Source organism: Rhinoderma darwinii, chromosome 3, assembly GCF_050947455.1.
Source record: "Rhinoderma darwinii isolate aRhiDar2 chromosome 3, aRhiDar2.hap1, whole genome shotgun sequence".
Taxonomy (NCBI): Eukaryota; Metazoa; Chordata; class Amphibia; order Anura; family Rhinodermatidae; genus Rhinoderma; species Rhinoderma darwinii.
The window spans coordinates 422,257,031-422,283,105 of record NC_134689.1 but is presented as its reverse complement, the minus strand read 5'-3'; the positions used below and the strand labels follow the sequence as shown (position 1 = coordinate 422,283,105).

The window sequence follows — 26,075 nt, the reverse complement described above, 5'->3', positions numbered from 1 at the left end:
AAATAAGTATTTGATCCCCTACCAACCATTAAGAGTGCAGCCTCCTCCAGACCAGTTACACGCTTCAAATCAACTTGGTGCCTGCATTAAAGACAGCTGTCTTAAATGGTCACCTATATAAAAGACTCCTGCCCACAGACTCAATTAATCAGTCTGACTCTAATCTCTACAACATGGGCAAGACCAAAGAGCTTTCTAAGGATGTGAGGGACAAGATCATAGATCTGCACAAGGCTGCAATGGGCTACAAAACCATAAGTAAGACGCTGGGTGAGAGGGAGACAACTGTTGGTGCAATAGTAAGAAAATGGAAGACATACAAAATGACTGTCAATCGACATCGATCTGGGGCTCCATGCAAAATCTCACCTCGTGGGGTATCCTTGATCCTGAGGAAGGTGAAATCTCAGCCGAAAACTACACGGGGGGAACTTGCTAATGATCTCAAGGCAGCAGGGACCACAGTCTCCAAGAAAACCATTGGTAACACATTACGCCGTAATGGATTAAAATCCTGCAGTGCCCGCAAGGTCCCGCTGCTCAAGAAGGCACATGTACAGGCCCATCTGAAGTTTGCAAATGAACATCTGGATGATTCTGAGAGTGATTTGGAGAAGGTGCTGTGGTCAGATGAGACTAAAATTGAGCTCTTTGGCATTAACTCAACTCGCCGTGTTTGGAGGAAGAGAAATACTGCCTATGACCCAAAGAACACCGTCCCCACTGTCAAGCATGGAGGTGGAAACATTATGTTTTAAGGGTGTTTCTCTGCTAAGGGCACAGGACTACTTCACCGCATCAATGGGAGAATGGATGGAGCCATGTACCGTCAAATCCTGAGTGACAACCTCCTTCCCTCCACCAGCACATTAAAAATGGCTCGTGGCTGGGTCTTCCAGCACGACAATGACCCGAAACATACAGCCAAGGCAACAAAGGAGTGGCTCAAAAAGAAGCACATTAAAGTCATGGAGTGGCCTAGCCAGTCTCCAGACCTTAATCCCATTGAAAACTTATGGAGGGAGCTGAGGATCCGAGTTGCCAAGCGACAGCCTCGAAATCTTAATGATTTACAGATGATCTGCAAAGAGGAGTGGGCCAAAATGCCATCTAACATGTGTGCAAACCTCATCATCAACTACTAAAAATGTCTGACTGCTGTGCGTGCCAACAAGGGTTTTGCCACCATGTATTAAGTCTTGTTTGCCAAAGGGATCAAATACTTATTTCTCTGTGCACAATACAAATAAATATATATAATTTTGACAATGTTATTTTTTTTTTTTTTTTTTATATAATCTATCTCTCACTGGTAAAATTAACTTAGCCTAAAAATTCTAGACTGTTCATGTCTTTGACAGTGGGCAAACTTACAAAATCAGCAAGGGATCAAATACTTATTTCCTTCACTGTACTTGTAAAACAGGTAGTAATACCACACAAAATATTTAGTAGTTAACATCCCCCCGTATGTCTACTTTCTGTTTGCATAGTTCTGAAGTGGCTTTTAGGGCCTTATATATTAGAAAGTCCCCATAAATCACCCCATTTGAAAAACTGCACCCCTCAAAGTATTCAAAACCGCATTCAGAAAGTATTTTAACCTTTAGGCGTTCCACAGGAATTAAGGCAAAGTAGAGGTGAAATTTCCAAATTAAATTTTGTTTGCTGAAATTAATTTGTAATAAATTTTTTTCTGTAACACAGAAGATTTTACCAGAGAAATGCAACTCAATTTTTATTGCCCAGATTCTGCAGTTTTTAGAAATATCCCACATGTGGTCCTAGTGCGCTACTGGACTGAACCACCGGCCTCAGAAGCAAAGCAGCACCTAGAGGATTTTGTGGCCTCCTTTTTTTTAGGAATATATTTTAGGCACCATGTCAGGTTTGAAGAGGTCTTGTGTAGCCTAAACAGTCGAAACCCCCCAAAAGTGACCCCATTTTGGAAACTACACCTTTCAAGGCGTTTTTCTAGGGGTATAGTTAGCATTTTTACCCCACAGCTTTTTTTGCAGAATTTTGTGGAATTAGTCTGTGAAGATGAAAATCACCTTTTTTTCTGTGAAAACATAGAATAAGGAATAAAGGAGAAAAAGCACCCCAACATTTGTAAAGCAATTTATCCCGATTACGGCAATACCCCATATGTGGTAATAAACTGATGTTTGGACCCACAGCAGGGCTCAGAAGGGAAGGAGCGCCTTTTGGATTTTGGAGCGCAGATTTTGCTGGATTGGTTTTCAGTGCCATGTCGGATTTGCAACGCCCTGGAGGGACCAAAACTGTGGAAACCCCCAAAAGTTACCCCATTTTGGAAACTACTCCCCTCAAGGAATTTTTCTAGGGGTATAGTTAGCATTTTGACCGCAAAGGTTTTTAGTAGAATTTAGTGGAATTTGGTCGTGAAAATGAATATAAAATTTTTTTAACACTAAAATGTTGAATTTTTTAATTTTCACAAGGGATAAAAGATAAAAAGCCCCTCAACAATTGTAAAGCAATTTCTCCCGAGTACGGCAATACTCCACATGTGGTCATAAATGTTTTTTTATTAGAAATTAATTAACCCTTTCTGGACTGATCCTTTTTTGCTTTTTCATTTTTGTTTTTCACTCCCCGCCTTCCAAGAGCCATAACTTTTTTTATTTTTCCATAAGTAGAGCGTGTGAGCGCTTATTTCTTGCGGGCAGAGTTGTAGTTTCTATTGACACCATGCAAAGTACCATAAAATGTACTGGGAAACTGAAAAAAATAATTATTTGCAAGCAGAAATAACTGATTCCTCCATTGTTTTTGGGATTTTGTTTTTACGTCTTTCACGTGCGGTAAAAACGACAACTTTAGTTTTATTCTGCGTCTCAATACGATTGCGGTGATACCAAATGTATAAAGTTTTTTTTATATATTTTACCACTTTTACAAAGAAAATATTATTTGTTAAAAACAAAAAAAATTTAGTATCATCACATTCTGAGAGCCAGAACTTTTTTTTTTTTGGTCGATTGAGCGGTTTGAGGGCTTATTTTTGGCGGGACGGGCTGTAGCTTTTATTGGTATCATTTTTTGGTATATACAACTTTTTGATCACTTTTTATAAAAATTTTTTTTAGAGCTATGGTGAACAAAAAACAGCGATTTTGGCGATTTTAAAATCTTTATTTCTTACGGTGTTCACTGTGCGCAATAAATTACATTTTAATTTATTCAGGTCAATACAATTACGGTGATACCATATGTATATAGTTTTTTATGTTTTGCAGGGTTTGCACAATAAAATTACGTTTCTATAAAATAGTTTATTTTCTGAGACACCATATTCTGAGAGCCGTAACTTTTTTATATTTTACTAAAAAAAAGCTGTGGGAGGTCTTGTTTTTTTGCGGGACGCGTTGTAGTTTTTATTGGAACTATTTTGAAGTAAATGTGACTTTTTGATCACTTTTTATTCTACATCTTGTGAGGGGTGGTGACCAATAAATAGCGATTCTGGCATAGTTTTTAGTTTATTTTGTTTGCGGCGTTCACCGTGCGGGAAAAATCACATTATAGTTTCATAGTCTGGGTCATTCCGAATGCGGTGATAACAAATATGTGTACTTTTTTTAACATTTTCATTTTTTTCCTATAATAAAAACGTTATTTTTACACTTTTATAAAACATTTTTATGAACTTTTTTAACTTTTTTTTTTACGTTTTACACTTTCTATTCTTATTTACAGCTCTGATCACTGCTAGAATACATTACACTGCCTAGTAGTGTAATGTATTCCAACTGTCAATGTGACGTCACAGTCACTCTGACAGTAAGGCCTCGTTTACACGAGCGTGTGCGTTTTGCGCGCGCAAAAAACGCAGCGATTTGCGTGCGTTTGTATGGCGTATGCACTGCGTATACGCAGCCTTGTTGCGTTTTAAACGCGCGCACGACAAGCGTTTGCATCGCGCGTACAAAACGCAGAGGGGATTAGTGGGACGGCCGCCTACAAATAGGCCAGCTGGCCCAACCCCTGCTTGCTGGTAGAAATCTATTTGCAAGGTTAATTCCTCCTCTGCAGAAACCACAGTGTTTGTTTTTCCCTTCAAATTGGAATCGCTTTTGACACCCAACTCTTATGGCTTCGCCAGCACTGGCGCGTGTGCTTCTTCTCTGGATGATCTCACGTCGGTTTGGCCAGCGCCGACACATGCTGCAGCATCACACGCCTGGAAGAAGTCGCATTTGGGTTCACCCACTTGTGGCCCAACGTACAATAAAAGGGCATTTCCATACCCTGTTTGAGGACTTACGCCGGCATCCCGACAAATTTCGATCCTTCTGCCGCATGTCTGTGGCCACATTTGACCTTCTGCTTGAGCAAACTCGCTCTGGTCTCACCTTCCAGAATACGAACATGAGACGCTGCATTTCGCCCCAGGAACGTCTGCTTGTGACCTTGAGGTATGTATGAAGCTGCTATAAGTTAGTCCATGCCGCTGTCTGCTTTACCAGCCCCCCACTAACATGTGTTCTTCCTTACTTTTTCTTTCTCTTTATTTTCTAGATTTCTGGCCACAGGCAATAGTTATCATTCGTTGCATTTTGAATTTCTTTTGGGAGTGACCACCATTTCGTTCATTGTCACATCCACCTGTGTCGTGTTGTGGCAGAGTTTAAAGAGCACGGTCATGCCTCAGCCCACGACAGAACAGTGGCTAAGTATATCAGAGGGATTTCTTCGAGCTACAGAATTTCCTAATTGCATTGGTGCCCTTGACGGCAAACACATTCGTGTGAGAAAGCCCCCACGCAGTGGCTCGCAATACTATAACTACAAGCAGTATTTTTCCATGGTATTGTTAGCCTTGGCGGACACTAATTATTGTTTCTCTATTGTTGACATTGGCTCGTATGGAAGCTCGGCAGATGCCCGCATATTCCGTACATCAAGAATGGGGAAGCGACTCGTGAATAGGCGACTGGGGTTGCCGGAACCCTCCATCCTCCCAGGCTCCAGCGGGCCCCCAATCCCGTATGTAATCGTGGCAGATGAGGGGTTCGCACTCACAAGGCAAGTCATGCGTCCCTTTGCAAGAAGGGGCTTGGATGACCGTAGGCGCATGTTCAATCTCCGCCTGGGCAGAGCTCGGCGATGTGTCGAATGTGCCTTTGGCATTATGTCGAACAGGTGGCGTGTCTTTCTGTCCACAATGCAATTGTCCATGCATAATGTCACACGTGTTATCCAAGCGGGTGTAGTTCTGCATAACTTCTGCCGCATTAATGATGCAAACTTTGATGCTGACTATATCATAACACACGCAGACACCACTGACAATGTCCCGGTGATTCCTCTCGGCCGATCTGTCTCCTCCGGCCTTCGAGTTCGTGACACTTTGGCGGCATATTTTGAGTGCCCATCTGCACCAGCACCGTGGGGGGCTGATGACCTGTGAAGGGGTGAATGTTCTTTTGACGCCTCACTACCGACCTGAGATGTGGGCATTTTTTGTTTGGTTTCTTTTGTGTGTTGGGGTTGGGGTAGGGACTCGCAAAACATGAGGACCCTTGACGCGGGTTGCGAGCTTATATCTCTCGGGGTTTGAGCAGGACTTTACACAGTTGCCGACTTACTTTGCCCTTATATCCTGTTGTGCGGACTGCAGTTAGGGAAGTCCAATTTCAAGTCTACTTATTTAGCTACAGGGCCCATGGCAGGACCTAAACTTTGGAATCCCTTTCAAGCAATGTCAAACCACGAGAGATTAACTAAAACCTCATATCACATGTCCATGCATTGGTCCAAAAGGCCAGAAGTGTGTGATAGTGTAGGCTAAGGAAATGTGTGGCAAACCTTCTGTTGGGTGGTCGAAAAGAATAATAAAACGAAATCAAACCATTACCTTTTAAATTTTTAATAAGGTATTCGGAACAATCCCCAATTTTGGGGTAAAAAACAAACACACCAACATGGTGTAAGGAAATTCAAACGCAAAACAGGATCACACAATATACGTGGCCAGGCCTGCACCAAACACAACAGTGCCGTCCATGAATTTTTGGCACCAACACACTCAGAGGTGTTGATATAGTTGGGCTGGGGAGGCATATGCCTGCATTTCAGCACCACTATGCTGGAGCTGGGAAGGTTGTTCCTGGCCAGCATAGTGGTGCTGATGTGGTGGCTGGAATGTGGGCCCCGCGAAGTGGGGAGCCATAGGGCGCACGTATGGATGAGGACGGGCCATATGGGGAACAGGGTGAAATTGCCCAGGCACCTGGGCCGTGGGTGGCGGCATGTAACTATTTCGCCACTGCTCGATTGCCGTGAAACACGGATGTGGATTGTGTGGTGGTCTGCAAGCGTCGATCAATGTGACGATCGACGCCTGCAGACGGCCCATAAGGTCCATCGGCACCAGGCGTAGGAGGGGCACAATGCTGCGGCCAAAGGCATCATTGCCATCCTCCTCTGCGGCTCGCCTCAAATACTCGAGGACCCTGGTATCCACCTGGGCAGATGTGGAGGGCTGTGGGGCACGAAGACGCCGACTGCGGGCTCGCACGGGCCGCTCCTGGGCTGGAGAGCCAACCGGCCGTTCGGACTGGCCTGGTGCGGGCTCCTGGGGGGTCGGCTCGGGGCTGGGTGGCAGGATATTGGGAGCAGGGGCTTCGGCCACAGACTCCCCCACGTCAGTCTCCTCTGCTGTATCCTCCAAATTGTCGGTGGTTCTACAAGGAGGCAAAAAAGTATGAGTACTAAATCTAACAATGCCCACAACAACACGTTGACAGACAGGACCTGGACAAACACACAGTACACTCATGCAACGACATAAATGCTTACGTGCGCATATCCATGATGTCCTTCAGGAACATCAGCTGTTTTGTATAAATGTAGGGCCGTTTGCGAGATGGCCCATCTCCGCTGCGTCCCTTGTCACCCATCTCTCGCCTGAATTGATCACGGCAGCTCCGCCACCGTGTCTTGATATCTTGGACTGGTGTATGAAACAAAAACAAAACACGCCATCAGAACTATCACCTCTCACTCCAAAATGAAGGGCCCTGCAATGGCAATGCGGTGGGACGTGGGAAGCACCTGCTCCACCAAAGTTTCTCGTGCTCATGTGCGCAATAAACATACAGGGCCCAGGTTTTCTATAGGCATGACAGGCATTGACAGAAAATGCCAGGTACTCACCCAACCGAGTGCGGTCACTGGTTCGGCCTGTCTCCCACTCTTGCCCAAATAGGTTTTGGGCCACCAACTCCCATGCGTCCTCCTTCACCGTCCGGTTGTGATACTCCTCACATCTATTATCCCATATTGCTGGATGCTCCTGGATAAAAAGAATGAGGCGCTCCACATCCATCCCGCGCGGCATGGCTGTAGTATGTTGCTGTGTTGAAACACTACAAAATATCCCACGTCAACTCTCCTGGCACTGGCTAGTCTTGCCCCCTCGCAGTTGAAAGGCAGGCACTTCCTGGTTTGGAGAAGCTTTGTGTAGCTTTATAGACTATTTAGAATGGACATAACAGCTCTTGCGTGTTTTTCGCGCATGCAACGCAGGACCGTCCGTGTGGCATGCGTTGTTTTCACGCACCCATTGAAGTCAATGGGTGCGTGTTGCGTGAAAAACGCAAGATTATAGAACATGTCGTGAGTTTTACGCAACGCACTCACGCAGCGCAAAATACACGCATCGTCTAAACAGCCCCATAGACTATTATAGGTCCGTACGACACGCGTGAAAAGCACGCGCGTCGCACGCGCGTATAATACGTTCGTGTAAACGAGGCCTAAGACTACAAGGACCAGCCAGAGGCTGGTCCTCATAGGCTTCCATACGTCGCAGACCCGGAGGCCGTTGTCTGGCTTCCGGGTGCTATCACAAGTATCAGCAGCCCCCACAACCGCATAAAGGCTGCTGATGTGCTATAAACACCCTAAATGTGGCGATCACAATCGATAGCCGCATTTAAGGTGTTAATTGACGAAATCAGCGGCGATGAGCCGCTGATCGGCAACACTGGAGTGTCAGCTGTAGGGGACAGTTGACCTCTTGATTCCCGATGCACACCATGTCGCCGACTGTGTGCATCGGGAACAACACAGTGACTTCCTGTCACTCTGACAGGAAGCATATAAGGACAAGCCGGAGGTTGGTCCTGATGGTCTTCCGTCCACGGCAGACACGGAGGCCATTTTTTGGCTTCTGTCTGCCATGCTAAGTATCGGCAATCCCAACAATTTCAGACCGGGGTCTGCCGACATGCTAGAAACCCCTAAAATATGGCAATTGCAACCGATCGACGCATTTAAGGGGTTAATTCGCCTAAATCAGCGGCAAAGGACCGCTGGCCTGCAAAAGTGGAGTGTCAGCTGTTGGCGACAGCTGACCTCCCAGTTCCCGGTGCACACTGTCGTGCGGGTAAGGGTTAAAGTCAAACAATTGACCAGACAGAGATCCGTACCCAGTAAATTGTTTATCGTACCCTTTATCTATGATTTTCACAATTTTCCAACCTTCTGAAGAAATAGCTAACATTAATCCAGATTTACAGTCTGGACAGGACATTTAAAATAATGCAGTTGGTGGAAGACCCTTTTTAATATTTCTGACAACCCGAAGACCCAAGAATATTGTAAAGAATACTACACTCAGACTAATCAATGTAAATCCTTCTGGACAGTGTACGTCAAGCCACTTCAGATTGGAGAGACAAGGTTCAATAGTATTCACTAATATCCCGGATCTAAATAGTCTTCAGAGATTATGCTATGTCCTAAATATCTTTGTTTCAATTTTTCTATATCTTGCCACCTTTTACCGATAAATTCTGGAGATATTATTTCATGGCAACAAAGGGTAAATATAGTTATATCTCCCTGGTATATCAGAGGTTTATGATATATTGTTGAGTGCATGCTATCTAAGTATATGTGACCACAAGGAATTTTCACCAATGTCACAGTACACACACACACACACACAACGCTCACAACAACATTCACAAGTATTATGTTGATCAGTCATATACTTAACCCCTTCCCGACATTTGACGTACATGTACGTCATGGAAAGTATTGACTTCCCGCAAAATGCCGTACATGTACGTCAAACGGGAAAAAAGTTATTAAAAAAAATGAGAAGGTTTTAAAGTAAAGATGGCTGCTGTTCATAACAGCAGGCCATCTGTACACGATGCCCAGGGGGGTGTCGCCTCCCCCCCGCATCGGCGATCGCCGCCATTGGCCGGTCAATTCAGACCGGCCAATTCCGGCCGTTTGCGGCTTTAGCCTATTACTGTGCCACAGGGCACAGTGATATGGTGGTGATTGGTGCTGTCTAGGACAGCACCAATCACTACCATCTTCCACGTAAAAAATGGCGGTGATGCCAGCCCCCCCGATCGCTACGGTTGGTCGGTCTGCACCGACCGACCAATCGCAGCCATGGCGGGTGTTTGAAACACCCTTCACCAGCCCTGCCCACCTCATTCCGGTTAGGAACGGTGAGCAGAGCTGGTGTGACCGTCTGTGAAGCCAACTTACCGAATCTGAGGCCTTCTGTGCTGCGATCCTGCTGTGACGTCTTCACCCGACGGCTTCCTGCTGCAGAGTGAACCGTCATCATCATCATTTTTTTTTTTTGCAGCAGCAGCAGCACTTGTTTTTTCCTAAACGTCTTATCCCTGTACCCTCCCCCCCCATCCCCCCTCCCCCTCTTTCCCTTTTTACGTCCTGCGGCTGCGGATCAGTGACCGCCATCACTGACCGCCAATTTTTGGCACAGGACTTACTTTTTTTTTTGCATTTTTGCATCTCCCTGTGTGCGCCCTGCGGCCACTGAGTGCTGATCAGTGACCGCCATCACTGATCGGCATCCGTGGTAATTTTTTAAATTTGTTGGCCTTTTTTTATTACTGCACCTTTTTTTTGTGTGCGCCCTGCGGCTACTGAGTGCTGAGTCTAATAATCAGCCTCAGTGGTAATTTGTTTACGCAGGTTTCTTTCTGGCCTTTTTTTTTTTTATAAAACTGTAAAAAAGAGTAGCATTAGAGTAGCGGACCGTTTTGTAAAAAAAATATATAGCAGAAGTTATAGCTATATATTTTTTTATACAGTTTGAATAAATTTACATCTTATAGTTAGCGTCCATTTAGTGACGGACATTCAGTCCGATTCACTAAATTTTTGATAGCGTAGCGACAGTTTTAGTATAAATTTATATCTTCTAGTCAGCGTCCGTTTAGTGACGGACATTCAGTCCGTTCACTAAATTTTTGATAGCGTAGCGACAATTTTAGTATAAATTTATATCTTCTAGTCAGCGTCCGTTTAGTGACGGACATTCAGTCCGTTCACTAAATTTTTGATAGCGTAGCGACAGTTTTAGTATAAATTTATATCTTCTAGTCAGCGTCCGTTTAGTGACGGACATTCAGTCCGTTCACTAAATTTTTGATAGCGTAGCGACAGTTTTAGTATAAATTTATATCTTCTAGTCAGCGTCCGTTTAGTGACGGACATTCAGTCCGTTCACTAAATTTTTGATAGCGTAGCGACAGTTTTAGTATAAATTTATATCTTCTAGTCAGCGTCCGTTTAGTGACGGACATTCAGTCCGTTCACTAAATTTTTGATAGCGTAGCGACAGTTTTAGTATAAATTTATATCTTCTAGTCAGCGTCCGTTTAGTGACGGACATTCAGTCCGTTCACTAAATTTTTGATAGCGTAGCGACAGTTTTAGCATAAATTTATATCTTCTAGTCAGCGTCCGTTTAGTGACGGACATTCAGTCCGTTCACTAAATTTTTGATAGCGTAGCGACAGTTTTAGTATAAATTTATATCTTCTTGTCAGCGTCCGTTTAGTGACGGACATTCAGTCCGTTCACTAAATTTTTGATAGCGTAGCGACAGTTTTAGTATAAATTTATATCTTCTAGTCAGCGTCCGTTTAGTGACGGACATTCAGTCCGTTCACTAAATTTTTGATAGCGTAGCGACAGTTTTAGTATAAATTTATATCTTCTAGTCAGCGTCCGTTTAGTGACGGACATTCAGTCCGTTCACTAAATTTTTGATAGCGTAGCGACAGTTTTAGTATAAATTTATATCTTCTAGTCAGCGTCCGTTTAGTGACGGACATTCAGTCCGTTCACTAAATTTTTGATAGCGTAGCGACAGTTTTAGAGTAAATTTACAGCGTTATAGTTAGAGTTAGTTATTTATTTGTTAGTGTCAGGTAGTCAGGAATTTTTCTTTTTCTTCTCTTCCTTTTTTTTTTTTCAATAAATTTCATATACACGTGTAAAAGCACAACACACAACCACCTCTAAAAATAAATTATTACACGTGTTGAAGCACTACATACCCCCCTAATAAAAATGTCCCAATCATCCCAAAGGCTCTACTCCGCTGAGGAGGCATACGCCATCCTGGCCTCTGACACTGAATCGGCCAGCGAGGGAGAAGAGGAAATTGCCCCATTCATCTTGACCTCCTCCTCATCATCCTCATCCAGTGATGAGGAACCCCCACAAAGGCGCCCCAGGGCATCAGCTCAGGCAACACCCCAAATTAGTGATATCGTGTGGAACCCACCCCCTGATAATTATGAGCCTCACATTCCGGATTTCACAGGAAGCTCAGGAATTCGGTTAGAGACTGCAGGCCTCACGGAAATTGACTTTTTCAAGGTCTTTTTCTCTGAGGATTTGGTTAATTTAATGGTGGCCCAAACAAATTTATACGCCCAGCAATTTTTAGCCCGAAACCCCACTTCATCATTTGCTAGGTGGACCCCCATAGAGGCAGCAGAAATGATGACATTTTGGGGCCTTGTTCTACATATGGGCCTAGTAAAAAAGCCAGAGATTAGGCAATACTGGAGTGCGGACATTTTATACAGCATCCCATTATACCGCATGGCAATGACCCGGACACGATTTGAAATCATTCTGAAATTTTTGCATTATAGTGATAATGCACAGTGCCCACCCCGTGATGACCCCACATACGATCGCCTTTTCAAAATCAGGCCAGTCATTGATCATTTCTGCACCAAATTTCCTGAAGTGTACACCCCCGAAAAGAATATAGCAATAGACGAGTCCCTTGTACATTTTAAGGGGAGACTAAAATTCCGCCAATACCTGCCAAGCAAGAGGGCGAGGTACGGAATTAAAATGTACAAGCTGTGCGAGAGCAGCTCAGGGTACACCTATAGGTTTAGGGTTTATGAAGGGAAGGACACCAGGATAGAACCCCGAAAATGCCCACCTGTCCTGGGAGTTAGTGGGAAAATAGTGTGGGATTTGATGCACCCACTGCTGGACCAGGGTTATCACCTTTACGTGGATAACTTCTACACCAGCATCCCACTATTTAAATGCCTCTCCACCAGAAATACTTCAGCATGCGGCACCGTGCGCAAAAACCAGAGAGGCCTCTCTAAATATCTGATTGCGCAACCACTAAGAAAGGGAGAAAGCAGGGCACTACACAGCGATAACTTGTTGCTGGTCAAGTATAAGGACAAGAGGGATGTCCTTATGTTGACCACAATACACGGTAGTGGCAGCACCCCTGTCCATGTCCGAGATACCACCACAATGACCTCCAAGCCAGACTGCATCCTCGGCTACAATAAGTACATGGGTTGATCTCTCTGATCAAGTACTAAAGCCATACAGTGCCATGCGGAAAACAAAGGTGTGGTATAAAAAGCTGGCCGTGCACATGGTACAGATGGCATTTTATAACGCTTACGTGCTATACCAATGTGCAGGCCGGACAGGGACATTCCTTAATTTTCAAGAGGTGGTTATCAAGGCCCTTGTATTTGGGAACCAGGAAGGGGAGGGCCCCAGTACTTCTAGATGCGATGGTCCACGTATTGTACCAGGGCAACATTTTCCCGGCGAAATCCCCTCCACTAGTAAAAAGGGAAGGAGCCAAAAAAGGTGCAAAGTCTGTTACAAAACGGGGAGAAGACGAGACACCATTTATCAGTGCGACACCTGCCCCGACAAACCTGCCCTGTGTATAAAGGAGTGCTTCAAAGTTTATCACACATCCATGGATTTTTAATTGGATCATTTATTTAAATGCTCACTATACCCCTAAATAATTTCCTTGAGCGGCATGATTTCCCAAAAGGGGTCAATTTTGAGGGGTTTCCACTGTTTTGTCCCCTCAGGGGCTTTGCAAATGCAACATTGCCACTGCAAACCATTCCTGATAAATTTGAGCTCCAAATGGCGTTCTTTCCCTTCTCAGCCTTGCCGTGTGTCCAAACAGCTGTTTATGACCACATGTGGGGTACTGTTTTACTCGGTAGAAATAGCTTTACAAATTTTGTAGAGCTTTTTCTCCTTTTGTCCTTGTGGGAATGAAAAAAAATTAGCTAAACCTACGTTTTATTGGGAAAAATGTAGATTTTCATTTTCACGTCCTACTTCCAATAATTTCTGCAAAAATCCTGTGGGGTCAAAATGCTCACTATGCCCCTAGATAATTTCCTGAAGGGGTGTAGTTTCCAAAATGGGGTCACTTGTGGGGGGTTTCCACTGTTTTGTCCCCTCAGGGCTTTGCAAATGCGACATGGCCTCCGCAAACCATTCCTGCTAAATTTGAGCTCCAAAAGTCAAATGGCGTTCCTTCCCTTCTAAGCCCTGCCGTGTGTCCAAACAGTAGTCTATGACCACATGTGGGGTACTGTTTTACTCGGGACAAACTGGTCTACAAATTTTGTGGTGCTTTTTTTCCTTAAGTCCTTGTGGGAATGAAAAAAAATTAGCTAAACCTACGTATTATTGGGAAAAATGTAGATTTTCATTTTCACGTCCTACTTCCAATAATTTCTGCAAAAATCCTGTGGGGTCAAAATGCTCACTATGCCCCTAGATAATTTCCTGAAGGGGTGTAGTTTCCAAAATGGGGTCACTTGTGGGGGGTTTCCACTGTTTTGTCCCCTCAGGGCTTTGCAAATGCGACATGGCCTCCGCAAACCATTCCTGCTAAATTTGAGCTCCAAAAGTCAAATGGCGTTCCTTCCCTTCTAAGCCCTGCCGTGTGTCCAAACAGCAGTCTATGACCACATGTGGGGTACTGTTTTACTCGGGACAAACTGCTCTACAAATTTTGTGGTGCTTTTTTTCCTTAAGTCCTTGTGGGAATGAAAAAAAATTAGCTAAACCTACGTATTATTGGGAAAAATGTAGATTTTCATTTTCACGTCCTACTTCCAATAATTTCTGCAAAAATCCTGTGGGGTCAAAATGCTCACTATGCCCCTAGATAATTTCCTGAAGGGGTGTAGTTTCCAAAATGGGGTCACTTGTGGGGGGTTTCCACTGTTTTGTCCCCTCAGGGCTTTGCAAATGCGACATGGCCTCCGCAAACCATTCCTGCTAAATTTGAGCTCCAAAAGTCAAATGGCGTTCCTTCCCTTCTAAGCCCTGCCGTGTGTCCAAACAGCAGTCTATGACCACATGTGGGGTACTATTTTACTCGGGACAAACTGCTCTACAAATTTTGTGGTGCTTTTTTTCCTTAAGTCCTTGTGGGAATGAAAAAAAATTAGCTAAACCTACGTATTATTGGGAAAAATGTAGATTTTCATTTTCACGTCCTACTTCCAATAATTTCTGCAAAAATCCTGTGGGGTCAAAATGCTCACTATGCCCCTAGATAATTTCCTGAAGGGGTGTAGTTTCCAAAATGGGGTCACTTGTGGGGGGTTTCCACTGTTTTGTCCCCTCAGGGCTTTGCAAATGCGACATGGCCTCCGCAAACCATTCCTGCTAAATTTGAGCTCCAAAAGTCAAATGGCGTTCCTTCCCTTCTAAGCCCTGCCGTTTGTCCAAACAGCAGTCTATGACCACATGTGGGGTACTGTTTTACTCGGGACAAACTGCTCTACAAATTTTGTGGTGCTTTTTTTCCTTAAGTCCTTGTGGGAATGAAAAAAAATTAGCTAAACCTACGTATTATTGGGAAAAATGTAGATTTTCATTGTCACGTCCTACTTCCAATAATTTCTGCAAAAATCCTGTGGGGTCAAAATGCTCACTATACCCCTAGATAATTTCCTCAAGGGGTTTAGTTTCCAAAATGTGGTCACTTGTGGGGGGTTTCTACTGTTTTGGCACCGCAAGAGTCCTTCAAACCTGATATGGTGCCTAAAATATATTGTAATAAAAACAAGGCCCCAAAATCCTCTAGGTGCTCCTTTGCTTCTGAGGCCGGTGCTTCAGTCCATAAGCACGCTACAGCCACATGTGGGATATTTCTAAAAACTGCAGAATCTTGGCAATAAATATTGAGTTGCATATTTCTGTTGAAACTTTCTGTGTTACAAAAAAAAATGGATTCAAAATGAATTTCTGCAAAAAAAAACGAAATTTGCAAATTTCACCTCTACTTTGCTTTAATTCCAGTGAAACGTCTAAAGGGTTAAGAAACTTTCTAAATGCTGTTTTGAATTCTTTGAGGGGTGCAGTTTTTAAAATGGGGTGACTTATTGGGGGTTTCTAATATATAAGGCCCTCAAAGCCACTTCAGAACTGAACTGCCCCCTGTAAAAACAGCCTTTTGAAATTTTCTTGAAAATGTGAGAAATTGCTGCTAAAGTTCTAAGCCTTGTGAGGTCATAGAAAAATAAAAGGATGTTCAAAAAACGATGCCAAACTAAAGTAGACATATGGGGGATGTTAGTTAGCAACATTTTTGTGTGTTATAACTGCCTGTCTTACAAGCAGATACATTTAAATTGATAAAAATGCTAATTTTTGCAATTTTTCACTATATTTTGGTGTTTTTCACAATTAAATACTGAATGTATCAACCAAATTTTACCACTATCTTAAAGACCAATGTGTCACGAGAAAACAATCTCAGAATCGCTTGGATAGGTACAAGCATTCCGACGTTATTACCACATAAAGTGAAACATGTCAGATTTGAAAAATGAGGCTCTGTCAGGAAGGTCAAAAGTGGCTAAAGAGGGAAGGGGTTAATGTTCCTGGGTGTTTTAACAGTATTTTTTATTACTTATTTGTCCTTGTAACAATTTTATGTAGGACCGTTCCTAATTGGACTCCCTTACATACACAGGGTTTTATTTATTTAACCCTCATGCATTCAATCTTCACAGTCAAGGAGTCTCATATTTGTTTAATCTACAACAATCCTTTCTTTCAACTTCACCAAAGAAATACTTGATTACCTTAAAACTTCTGGTGTCAGGGGAGTCTAGAGACAAATAAGGCCGGTCAAGCCAGCAGCAGATATTATGGATGAGTTTTTACACCACAGTTTGAAAGTCTTTAACTTTCTTTAACTTTGAATTTAGTTTATCTCAATAATTCAATACTTTTAATCACAATCTTTAACTATATTAAACAAATAATCTTAATACTCTATAATCCTAAATCTATAAGAGATCCTCCAAATCTCCCAAGTACTTTATCTTAAATGTGCTGCATGGAGTTATTTGTTCCTGTAGCCTTCTCACACGGGCTATGTACTACTAACCTCGAGAACCGTATTCTCAGGATTTTATATTAAGACCCTTGCTTAATATAACTAAGACTTCTCTTAGTACCTAAGATCCAACTTAGGTTTTTTATAACATATCCTTATAACATCTAAATATGAAAAATACTAAAAATATATATAAACACAATTCTCTATTCTCCTTACTACATTCTTTAGAATCCGTCACTCCACCTCATCTCTCTGTCTGACTGGCCTCAGTTTGACGGCAATTCAGCCGGAGGCCTTTAGAATTAGTGAGTTGATTGAACATCTCACCCCATGCACGGTGTACAGTCTCTGAGAGGACGAGGATCCAGAGATGTTGGATTCCGGCTCGAAGAACCAAGATCTTAGGAGAATTTTCCATTCTTATCAATAAAATTTCAAGGAGTCATCTAAGTAAGTTGAAAAAGCGCTGCTTTTATTCTTGCCGGCAAGGAGACAAAATGGTGATATATTAGCAGTTTTCTGAGCTTCATCACATAAGCCCAGGTTTATATACACATATCAAGGTGTATTGCGATCCAGATTAACTGAAAACTGTTTGTGGTTTTCCTGTGATATAGAATGTTTAACACTTCAGAATGTAACATGTCACCGTTGAACTTCCTCTGGAGATTACAATCTCTTCATTGAGAAGTTCACCTGCCTTACACACTTGATATAAGTTATCTTTAAAAGCATATTTAACACTTTGTCAGCTAAAACATTTCCTGAGAAGCTTGCATAGCTTAATGCACATTTACTATTGTTACATGAAGTAAGAATAAATTTAGAGTAAAACTTTCCTAACAAAGCCCCAGATCTCTGAATATGCATGCAGCTCAGGGATCAATGCTATACCTATATGGAGAGCAACCAAAAGAATCCCAACATTATAAAATCAGAGCAAACCCATAATTAAATGTAAAGTACTCAAGGGACTAAGCAATTAAAATCATAGTAAACATGGAAGTAAGGGTATGTTCACACGGCCAAATTTCAGACGTATACGAGGCGTATTATGCCTCGTTTTACGTCTGAAAATAGGGCTGCAATACGTCGGCAAACATCTGCCCATTCATTTGAATGGGTTTGCCGACGTACTGTGCAGACGACCTGTTATTTACGAGTCGTCGTTTGACAGCTGTCAAACGACGACCCGTAAATTTACTGCCTCGGCAAAGAAGTGCAGGGCACTTCTTTGCCACGTAATTTGAGCCGTTCTTCATTGAAATCAATGAAGCACGGCTCAAGGTTTACGAGCGTCTCAGACGCCTCGTAAATTACGAGGAGGAGCTTTTACGTGTGAAACGAGGCAGCTGTTAACAGTCTGTCTTTTCACACGTAACTGCCTCTCAGCGTGTGAACATACCCTTACGGTGCAAACCACACCACTGGAAACAAAAACCTAAAAATCTGACACACCACGAATTTATATTAAAAGGTATAAATTTATTGATACATAACAACAAACAAGATTAAAAACAGAGATGATTACCACAGTATAGATGGATACCAGACACTGATACACAACAGAGGCGCTGAATCATACAGGAAAGAGTGGGCAATGTATATGAAGTGTATTGCATCATGCAACCTGCATGTGCCTATGTAAAGTGAAAAGTAACGATCCCCCACTTTTAAATAACAATGAGCCAATCACAGGTGAGAAACTCACCGACCAGAGCACAGCAAACATTTTTCTTCCTTTATCCAAATAATTTCATCATCCCTTAACCAAGAACTTATCCTCCAAGGGATTGCAGTGGGTGGCAGCCGGCTATCATCAATACTCCTCAGATTTACAGATGCAATGCAGCAGTGTTGGGCCTACTACAGCACAACATCACTAGGTGAGTCAGTTTCCAAGGATTTAAACTGTGCATATGCCATGCACGATACAATATCACCTTAGAGGAGCGCCATTTCCTTTTTTTTTCTCTTCTTATTTCCTTCCTTATCTACTAATATTTAGCTTTTAAAGAAGCAATCCACCAGGACCTACTAATGCCCGGGAGTCTTGTACGATACCCCTGTGTACCGCTTTGCCATGTCTAGGATCTGTTTTCAGGCAATATTTAGGTTACTGCATTATAACAATAATGAGCAGTGATCATACCGAAATAACCCCAGTTTAGACTGTTTAAAATTAAGACCCTCAAAGACTAATTTAGTACTAATATTTGCTTAAGCATACACTCACAAAAAATGCATTTCTATCGATCAGTCTTTGGTACACTTTAAAGGGAGGTTTTAGCACCTGCCAAATCAGAGGGCAAGGTATAGAGTAAAGATGTATAAATTGTGCGAGTCTCTCCATGTGGATCTCCAAAAGCCGCAGGTCGGCAATAAGATGTGGAAGCTGTTCTTCCTCCCTTGCTGCATCAGTGTGAGAGTTTGCTTCAATAAAAATATCAGGGGATGATGTCATTTACGCTGCTGTTGTCTCTACTCAGAAATCGGGTTTTCTCTTCAAAGGACCTGTGCAGACAACATGGGTCCCTATTGTGCTGCCACTGCCTGAGCTGAAAATAGCACATACTACCTACTTTAGTGGTCTGGTGCATGATGTAATCATTGACCGCTTTACGTTGCTCGTACAGACGGTCAAGCATATGCAAGTTGGAATGTCGCAGATCCAGCGATGCAGAGGCAAACAATTATGTCGCTGCAAGTCCAGAAGGGTGTTCTTAGCTACATAAGAACAGCTGAAATGAAGACGCTCTCCTGGTCATCACCTTCTACAAGTATATAATACGTTTGTTTGTTTTTTAAAAAAAAGGTTGCACCTAAGATATCTCCTGCTTTAGCCATTCTAGACATCTCTCTAGAAGAAATTGCCCCATCCTATAGATTAATTATACATCATATTCTCATTGCTACTAGACTGACTATTGTTCAATCCTGGAAGCCAATGTTATTGTCACAATCTGTGGGTATGAATTTAGGGATGTTCAGACTGAACTAGGTTTTCGTATGGGTGCATACTTAGGGGCCCAACCCGTACAATATGAAGAAAGGTACTATGCCAGTATCAGTGCACGCACTGATACTGGCAAAACTTTTAAAATCAACCTTTGGATAACTACTACTGTTGTGCATAATACCTTTCTTCGATCTGTGGTCTATGTAGACCCACTGGGCCATACCACTGTAGCGGGATAGCAGCTGGACAAACAGGCTACCAAGTAAAGTCTATAGTCCAAGCAAGGGTACCTGTGATAGTCCAGACAGTAGCAATGACTAGGATCAGATGGGACCTTGGCAGCTTGGCAGTGGCAGTTTAACACAGCACGACTCCAACTCTTTAAGGCACAGGAATAAGGCATCATGGGATACAGGATACAGGTAGCAGGAACGGGAACACTGGGAACAGGTAAACACCAAGGGACCATTTGCTAGACTGATAAGGAAAACACAACAACGCTCAGTCAATGACCGAAGGGGCAGGGCCCTTCTTATTGTCCAGGGTGATCTGGAAACAATCAGTCATATCTTTAACATGTGTGCGTACCCTATTGGTCACTGCAGGACAGCCGCATGTGCTGGCATCTCCAGGGAGAAAGACGTCTGCAGGATGATGGGAGTCTGAGGTCTGTGACTGCGGACGTTACACTTATCATGAAAAGTCATTGATGAACGATCATAATGTACGTTCCCGAAAGATTGGACCCAATCTAAATATTTTTGGTGAAGTTTTCTTCAATTTGTTCCTATTTGTCTTAGGTATGTTATGGCAGTGACAGTATATGGTTACTGTTTTTACAGTTTAAATTGTTTTGTTTTTTTAATGTTATCTCTATATATCAGAGTATTTTTGGACTTTGGTCCACACTGTATTACTTCTAAAAACTCAATAAAGTTGAAGTTTAAAAATTAAAATGAAAAAGTTTGCACCATCATATTTATAACGTGCAAGATGCAGGGAACATGTGTTATATTCCCGAAATGTAGTGCAACCACATTGTTCCTGCTATTGTCACTGACTGTGTTGACCAGTTGTAGTTAGCGGGGTCACATCCAGCGGGAAATTTGCTGCTCATGGCACTACAGCAACTGACCGCTGTATGGCTTCAATATGGGTAAGCAGGAGGGAGGGGGAATAAAAGAAATGCTCTGCCCATTTTCTGTTGGGGATGGGAAAATGTCCATTGAAGAGGACATGGAAGGGATGTATAAAAGCCTGGTGGCAGAACAAGACCTGCACAACCGTGGAGATGTCATTAGCCCTTGTCCTCATTGTGGTGGTGCATTGTCACCACTGTCACGCAAAATATTGATCCAGTGGGCCGTGAAAGCCGAAAAATTTCAATGGTCATAATTGTTGCTCCACATGTCGGTATCGTCAGTGGTGGCGTGCACCGTGCCGCACACCGAAAATACCAAGGAGTGGTCACTTTCTTTGAGGATGGAAAAATGGAATCTAGGTACCCTCCATCGAGTCTGAGTGCATGTGCGAACAGTTGCCTACAGGCAGTGGAATCCACTCAGTGGTACAGGAGCGACTGTTTCTGCCTGCAACTTGGCCAGGTGGGAGTTCAGTCGGCACACAAGCAAATTACTGGGCACATATTGTTGTTTCCTGCCCAGACATTCAGTTATTGTAGACTGCCAATGGAATGCAGGAGTAGGAGTAGTGGAAAAGTAGGAGGAGGAGCAGGAAAGGCAGGAGTTTATGATGTTGACGATGAAGATGGCAACAACAACCATGCACTAACTGAGGATGTGGCCTGGCTACTAGAATAAAGGTGGCGAGGAGAATGAGGAGGACGGTCTGGCTGGCTTTGATGGCCAGTACAGTTCTTCCACATTAGCAGGTGATGTTATTTATGTTCTGAAAAAAAGCAGTAGTTTCCACATTTGGGCTTGAATGGCCGCGGTTTATTCTCTGCCTGCAGATCTTGCACACTGCAATGGTATTGTCAGCAGGTGTGTCAAGAAAAATTCCCACATGGTGGATATCCGCAAAACAGCCGGCACCAGCAAAGCTCGCAACATGTATGCCGCTACCACCACCCGACCTTGCCCTAGGTTTGACAGCTTTTGAGCCTACAACAACAGCAGCAGCATCACCTACTCCCGAGCTGACCGCAGTAGAAGAAGATCTGCCCCTGGCAGGTATGGATTTTTTGGCCGTATGGCGGCTCCGCTCACTATTGGTGCCACTGCCCTTATTCGCTGATGTCATCACCTCCTCACCACACTTATCCAGTTCCCTAGTCCTTTCCAACACACAACCATCACGCCACTTTCTTAGACTGTGATATGTCATGGGCTCCTTGCTCCTCCTTATGATTCCCACTTCTCTATTTATCCACGGTGCCACTACCACCATGGCTAATAGTGCTCCTACCACCACCAACATAACTACTATTGCCAGTAAGCCCACCCCCAACTTAGCATTTCAGTCATGTCCCTTACCCCCGCCTGATCCTCCTCCTTATCGCAGCCCAAACCTTGACTGTTCTCATAGTGCTCATCAACAGGAACACTATCTTAAATATCTTCCTTAGAAGGTAGACACACTAAGGGTCAGTAAAGACAGAGGTGATTAAATAGAAATTATTCCATTGAACCGCAAACTAACTGGAAAGGAGGAGAAGGAATGTGCTGAACACTGGCTTAAAGTCACGATATCAGAGGTAGTATCATTCTGATGTGACTGAAATGATGAGTAAGCCATCCAGTCCACAATGTCATCTGCTTCCTCCGCATTAATGCATCTACCAGAGGTGACGGACAACTGTGGCCTGCTACTACTAACTGGATGGCTTGTGCCGACAGTACTGCTGCTACTACCGCTATGGCCACCCACATTCTTACAGGCAGATGACTTGGCACGGGTGTTTCCTTTTACATTACCCTGTCCATTGCCACTCTTTCTTTTACTAGACATTTTATTTTTAAATGGGGCAGCACTGAGCCTGAGTTATTAAGAAAACAAATTCAGAAGTTACACGGTCTATCTACTAGAAGCTCACTGTGTAAAGGATCTGCCAGACACAGCTTCTTTGTCAACGCCCATAGGTAATTAGTCTGCACCTGCTTCTATGTCTGTGAGACTGACTCCATCTTCCACCACCCAGGATGGCAGGCTTAGGAGTGGGAAAGCCTATCAAAGCCTGGCCAGACGGAGCTAGCTCCCGCCCTCTGTCTATTTATACCTGCCTTTCCTGTTCCTCCTTTGCTTGTGATTCTTCTCTGCTGGTTTCCTGGCCCTGCTGCAGCTTCTTGAACTACTGACCCTCTGCTTGTATTTGACCTTGGCTTTACTGACCACTCTTCTGCTCTGCGTTTTTGTACCTCGCTCATCTCCTGGTTTGACTCGGCTCGTTCACCTCGCTTGTTGCTCACTGTGTTCCCGTGGGCAACTTCCCGATTTCCCTGGCTTCTTTGTACCCTTGTCTGTTTGTCTGTCGTGCACCTATTGAGTGTAGGGACCGTCGCCCAGTTGTACCCCGTCGCCTAGGGCGGGTCGTTGCAAGTAGGCAGGGACTGAGTGGCGGGTAGATTAGGGCTCACCTGTCTGTCTCCCTACCCCGACATTACACACTGTATTTCTGCTTGTTGCTGTTGTTATTGTTGGCTAAGTTTAACGAGGAACATGTACAATTTGGATGGCATTATTAGCAATTAGATATATGCAAAACAATGAGGGATGTCACATATCAGCAGGCAGGGGCATGCTATCAGGCACCAGAAATTAAATGTAAAATATATTTCATTGAAAAAATAGTTTCTTGGACCCAGACTGAAATATAACAGCCCTGTATAAATGCTTAATGCAGAATATAGGACAATCTTGGTGGCACTATTAGAAATATGCAAAACAATAAGTTTCAGAAGGCAGCGGCACACTATCAGCACCAGGATTTATATTATAGAAGAAAATATATTTGTATATTTAACCCCTTCGCTTCTCAGCCCTTTTTCGGATTTTCACTTTTGGTTTTTCCTCCCCACCTTCCAAAAGCTATAATTTTTTTATTTTTCCATCTATATAGCCTTACGAGGGCTTGTTTTTTGAGGGACAAGTTGTAGTTTTTCATGGCAGCATTTATTCTACGGCATAATGTGCTGGGAAGCTGTAAAAAAATTATTTGTGGGGTGAAATGGGCAAAAAGCAGCGATTACGCCATATTTTTTGGTGTCTTGTTTTTACGCCATCCATCAGGCGGAAAAAACGACATATTCACCTTATTCTACAGGTTGATACAATTACGGCAATACCAAATTTATATGTTTTGTTTAATGTTTTACCACTTACCACAAATTTAAAAAATCTTTTGTGTTGCCATATTCTGAGAGCCATAACTTTTTTATTTTTCCATCAATTTAGCGATATGAGGGCTTAAATTTTGTGGGGCGAGCTGTAGTTTTCACTGATACCATTTTGGGGTATATGCGACTTTTTAATCACTTTTTATTTAATTTTTTTATAGCGCTAAGGTGACAAAAAAACAGCAATTTGCGTGTTTTTTATATATATATTTTTACGGCATTTACTGAGCGGTTTAAAACAGCCTATATTGTGATAGTTCTGAATTTTATGGACGTGGGGATACCAGTTATGTTAACTTTTTTTTTTTTTTTAACATTGATTTAGGGAAAAAAATTGAAAAGGCGGGTTTTTGGAATTTTCAATACTTTATTTTTTTTGGAACATAACAAAAAAACTTTGTTTAACTGACTTTTACTTTTTTATTACTCCCCCTAGGAGACTTGAACCAGCGATCATTGGATTGCTTGATTGATATACTGCAAAACTAATGTATTGCAGTATATCATGATTCTGACTGTCCCCTTTGAAGCCCTGCCGGAGGCAGAGGTTCAAAGGAGTACAAAGATGGCAGACCAGGGGGCCTTTGGAAGGCCCCCAGGCTGCCATAGCAACCATTGTTACTGGCCAATCGTGCCACGGGGGTGGGGGGGGGCGAGAAGGCGTGTTTTTTTTAGGGGGCGACCCCCTGATTCTAACACTTCAAATGCCACGGTCGCATTTGACCGCGGCATTTAAGGTGTTAAACGGGCGGAATCAAAGTGGACTTTGATTCCGCCCATTGCAGTGAGGTGTCGACTGCGTGTAAAAGCCGTCACCCACTGTGTATGGAGCGAGCTCAGCCCGTGAGCTTGCTCCATACTTCCCCTTAACCCTCATCACATACAGTTACGTGATTTTACATTAAGTGGTGAATTGATAACTTTTTAGCTATTTATTACTATTATTATAATGTATTCCTTAAAAATCCATAAGTTGACTTATTTGTAAATATGATCCCATCATTTTGTTTTATTGACTTATAATATCCAGGTTTTTATTGATATATTTATTTACTAACTGCTTAACTCCTTAATGACCGGGCCTGAAAAGACCTTAATGACCAAGCCAGATTTGTTAAATCTGGTATGTCTGACTTTATCAGAGAATAACTCTGCGAAAGTTTTGAATATCCAAGTAATTCTAACATTGTTTTTTCGTCACATGTTGTACTTTATTTTAGTGGTAAAAGTAGACTGATACGATTTGCGGAAATTAATTAAAAAATATAAAAATGGAAGAAATTTTGCAAAAATTATCATTTTTCCCTCATTTTAACTGCAATATGTCACATATGTACATACATACTGTGCAATTTTTTTTATTAAATATATATTTCCATCGCTTTACTCTATTTTGGCAGCACGTTTGAAAAAAAACATTTTTTTTTTGAGCAATTTAGAAGACTTACAAGTTTAGTACTAATTTTATACATTTTGAAGTACATTTTGTTTTCCTGCACCAAGCCAGGTTTTCAGAGGCTCATAGGTGTCAGAATGGTGGAAACCCCCACAAGTGACACCATTTTGAAAACTACACCCCTTAAGGTATTTATTAAGGGGTGTTGTAAGTATTTTGACCCCACAGTTTTTTGTAAGAATTCATGCAAAGCAGGTGTAAAAAAATATAATTTCACTTTTTTCATAAAAGTATCACTTTGAAGACCGATTTCTTTGTAAAGCGACCATGAGAATGAAGAAACAAACCCCAAAATCTATCACACTGTTTCTCCTGTTTTCAAAAATTCCCCCATTGTGGCCCTAATGCGTTGCCTGGACACATGGCAGGGACTGAAAGGAAGGGGGCACCCAGAGGCATTCAGGTCTCATATTTTGCTTGAAAATGTTTTAGGCCCCACTGTACATTTGGAGAGATTTTGAACTACCAGAATGAAAGAAACTCCCCATAAACGACCCCATTTAGAAAACTAGACCCCTTAAGGTATTTATCTAGGTGTGTAGTGAGTATTTTGACCTCACAGTTTTTTGCTAAATTTAATGCATAGCAGGTGAAATAAAAAAAAACAACACTTTTTATATAAAAGTATCACTTTGAAGACCGATTTCTTTGTAAAGCGACCATGAGAATGAAGAAACACACCCCAAAATCTATCACCCTTTTTCTCCTGTTTTCAAAAATGCCCCCATTGTGACCCTAATGCGTTGCCTGGACACACGGCAGGGCCCGAAAGGGAGGGAGCACCCGGAGGCTTTCAGGACACACGTTTTGCTTGAAAAT

The 26,075-nt window shown here is 42.7% G+C and overlaps 1 protein-coding gene across 1 annotated transcript in view; it reads right to left on the bottom strand.

Annotated features, from left to right (window-relative positions):
• LOC142750618 (olfactory receptor 10AG1-like) overlaps window positions 1-7,357 on the bottom strand; it is a 56,169-nt gene extending 48,812 nt beyond the window's left edge. Inside the window, exon 1 of the mRNA XM_075859613.1 lies at window positions 7,224-7,357. Coding sequence (XP_075715728.1) covers window positions 7,224-7,357 — 134 coding nt within the window. The remainder of the gene's footprint in view (window positions 1-7,223) is intronic.
• Window positions 7,358-26,075: the final 18,718 nt, after the last annotated feature.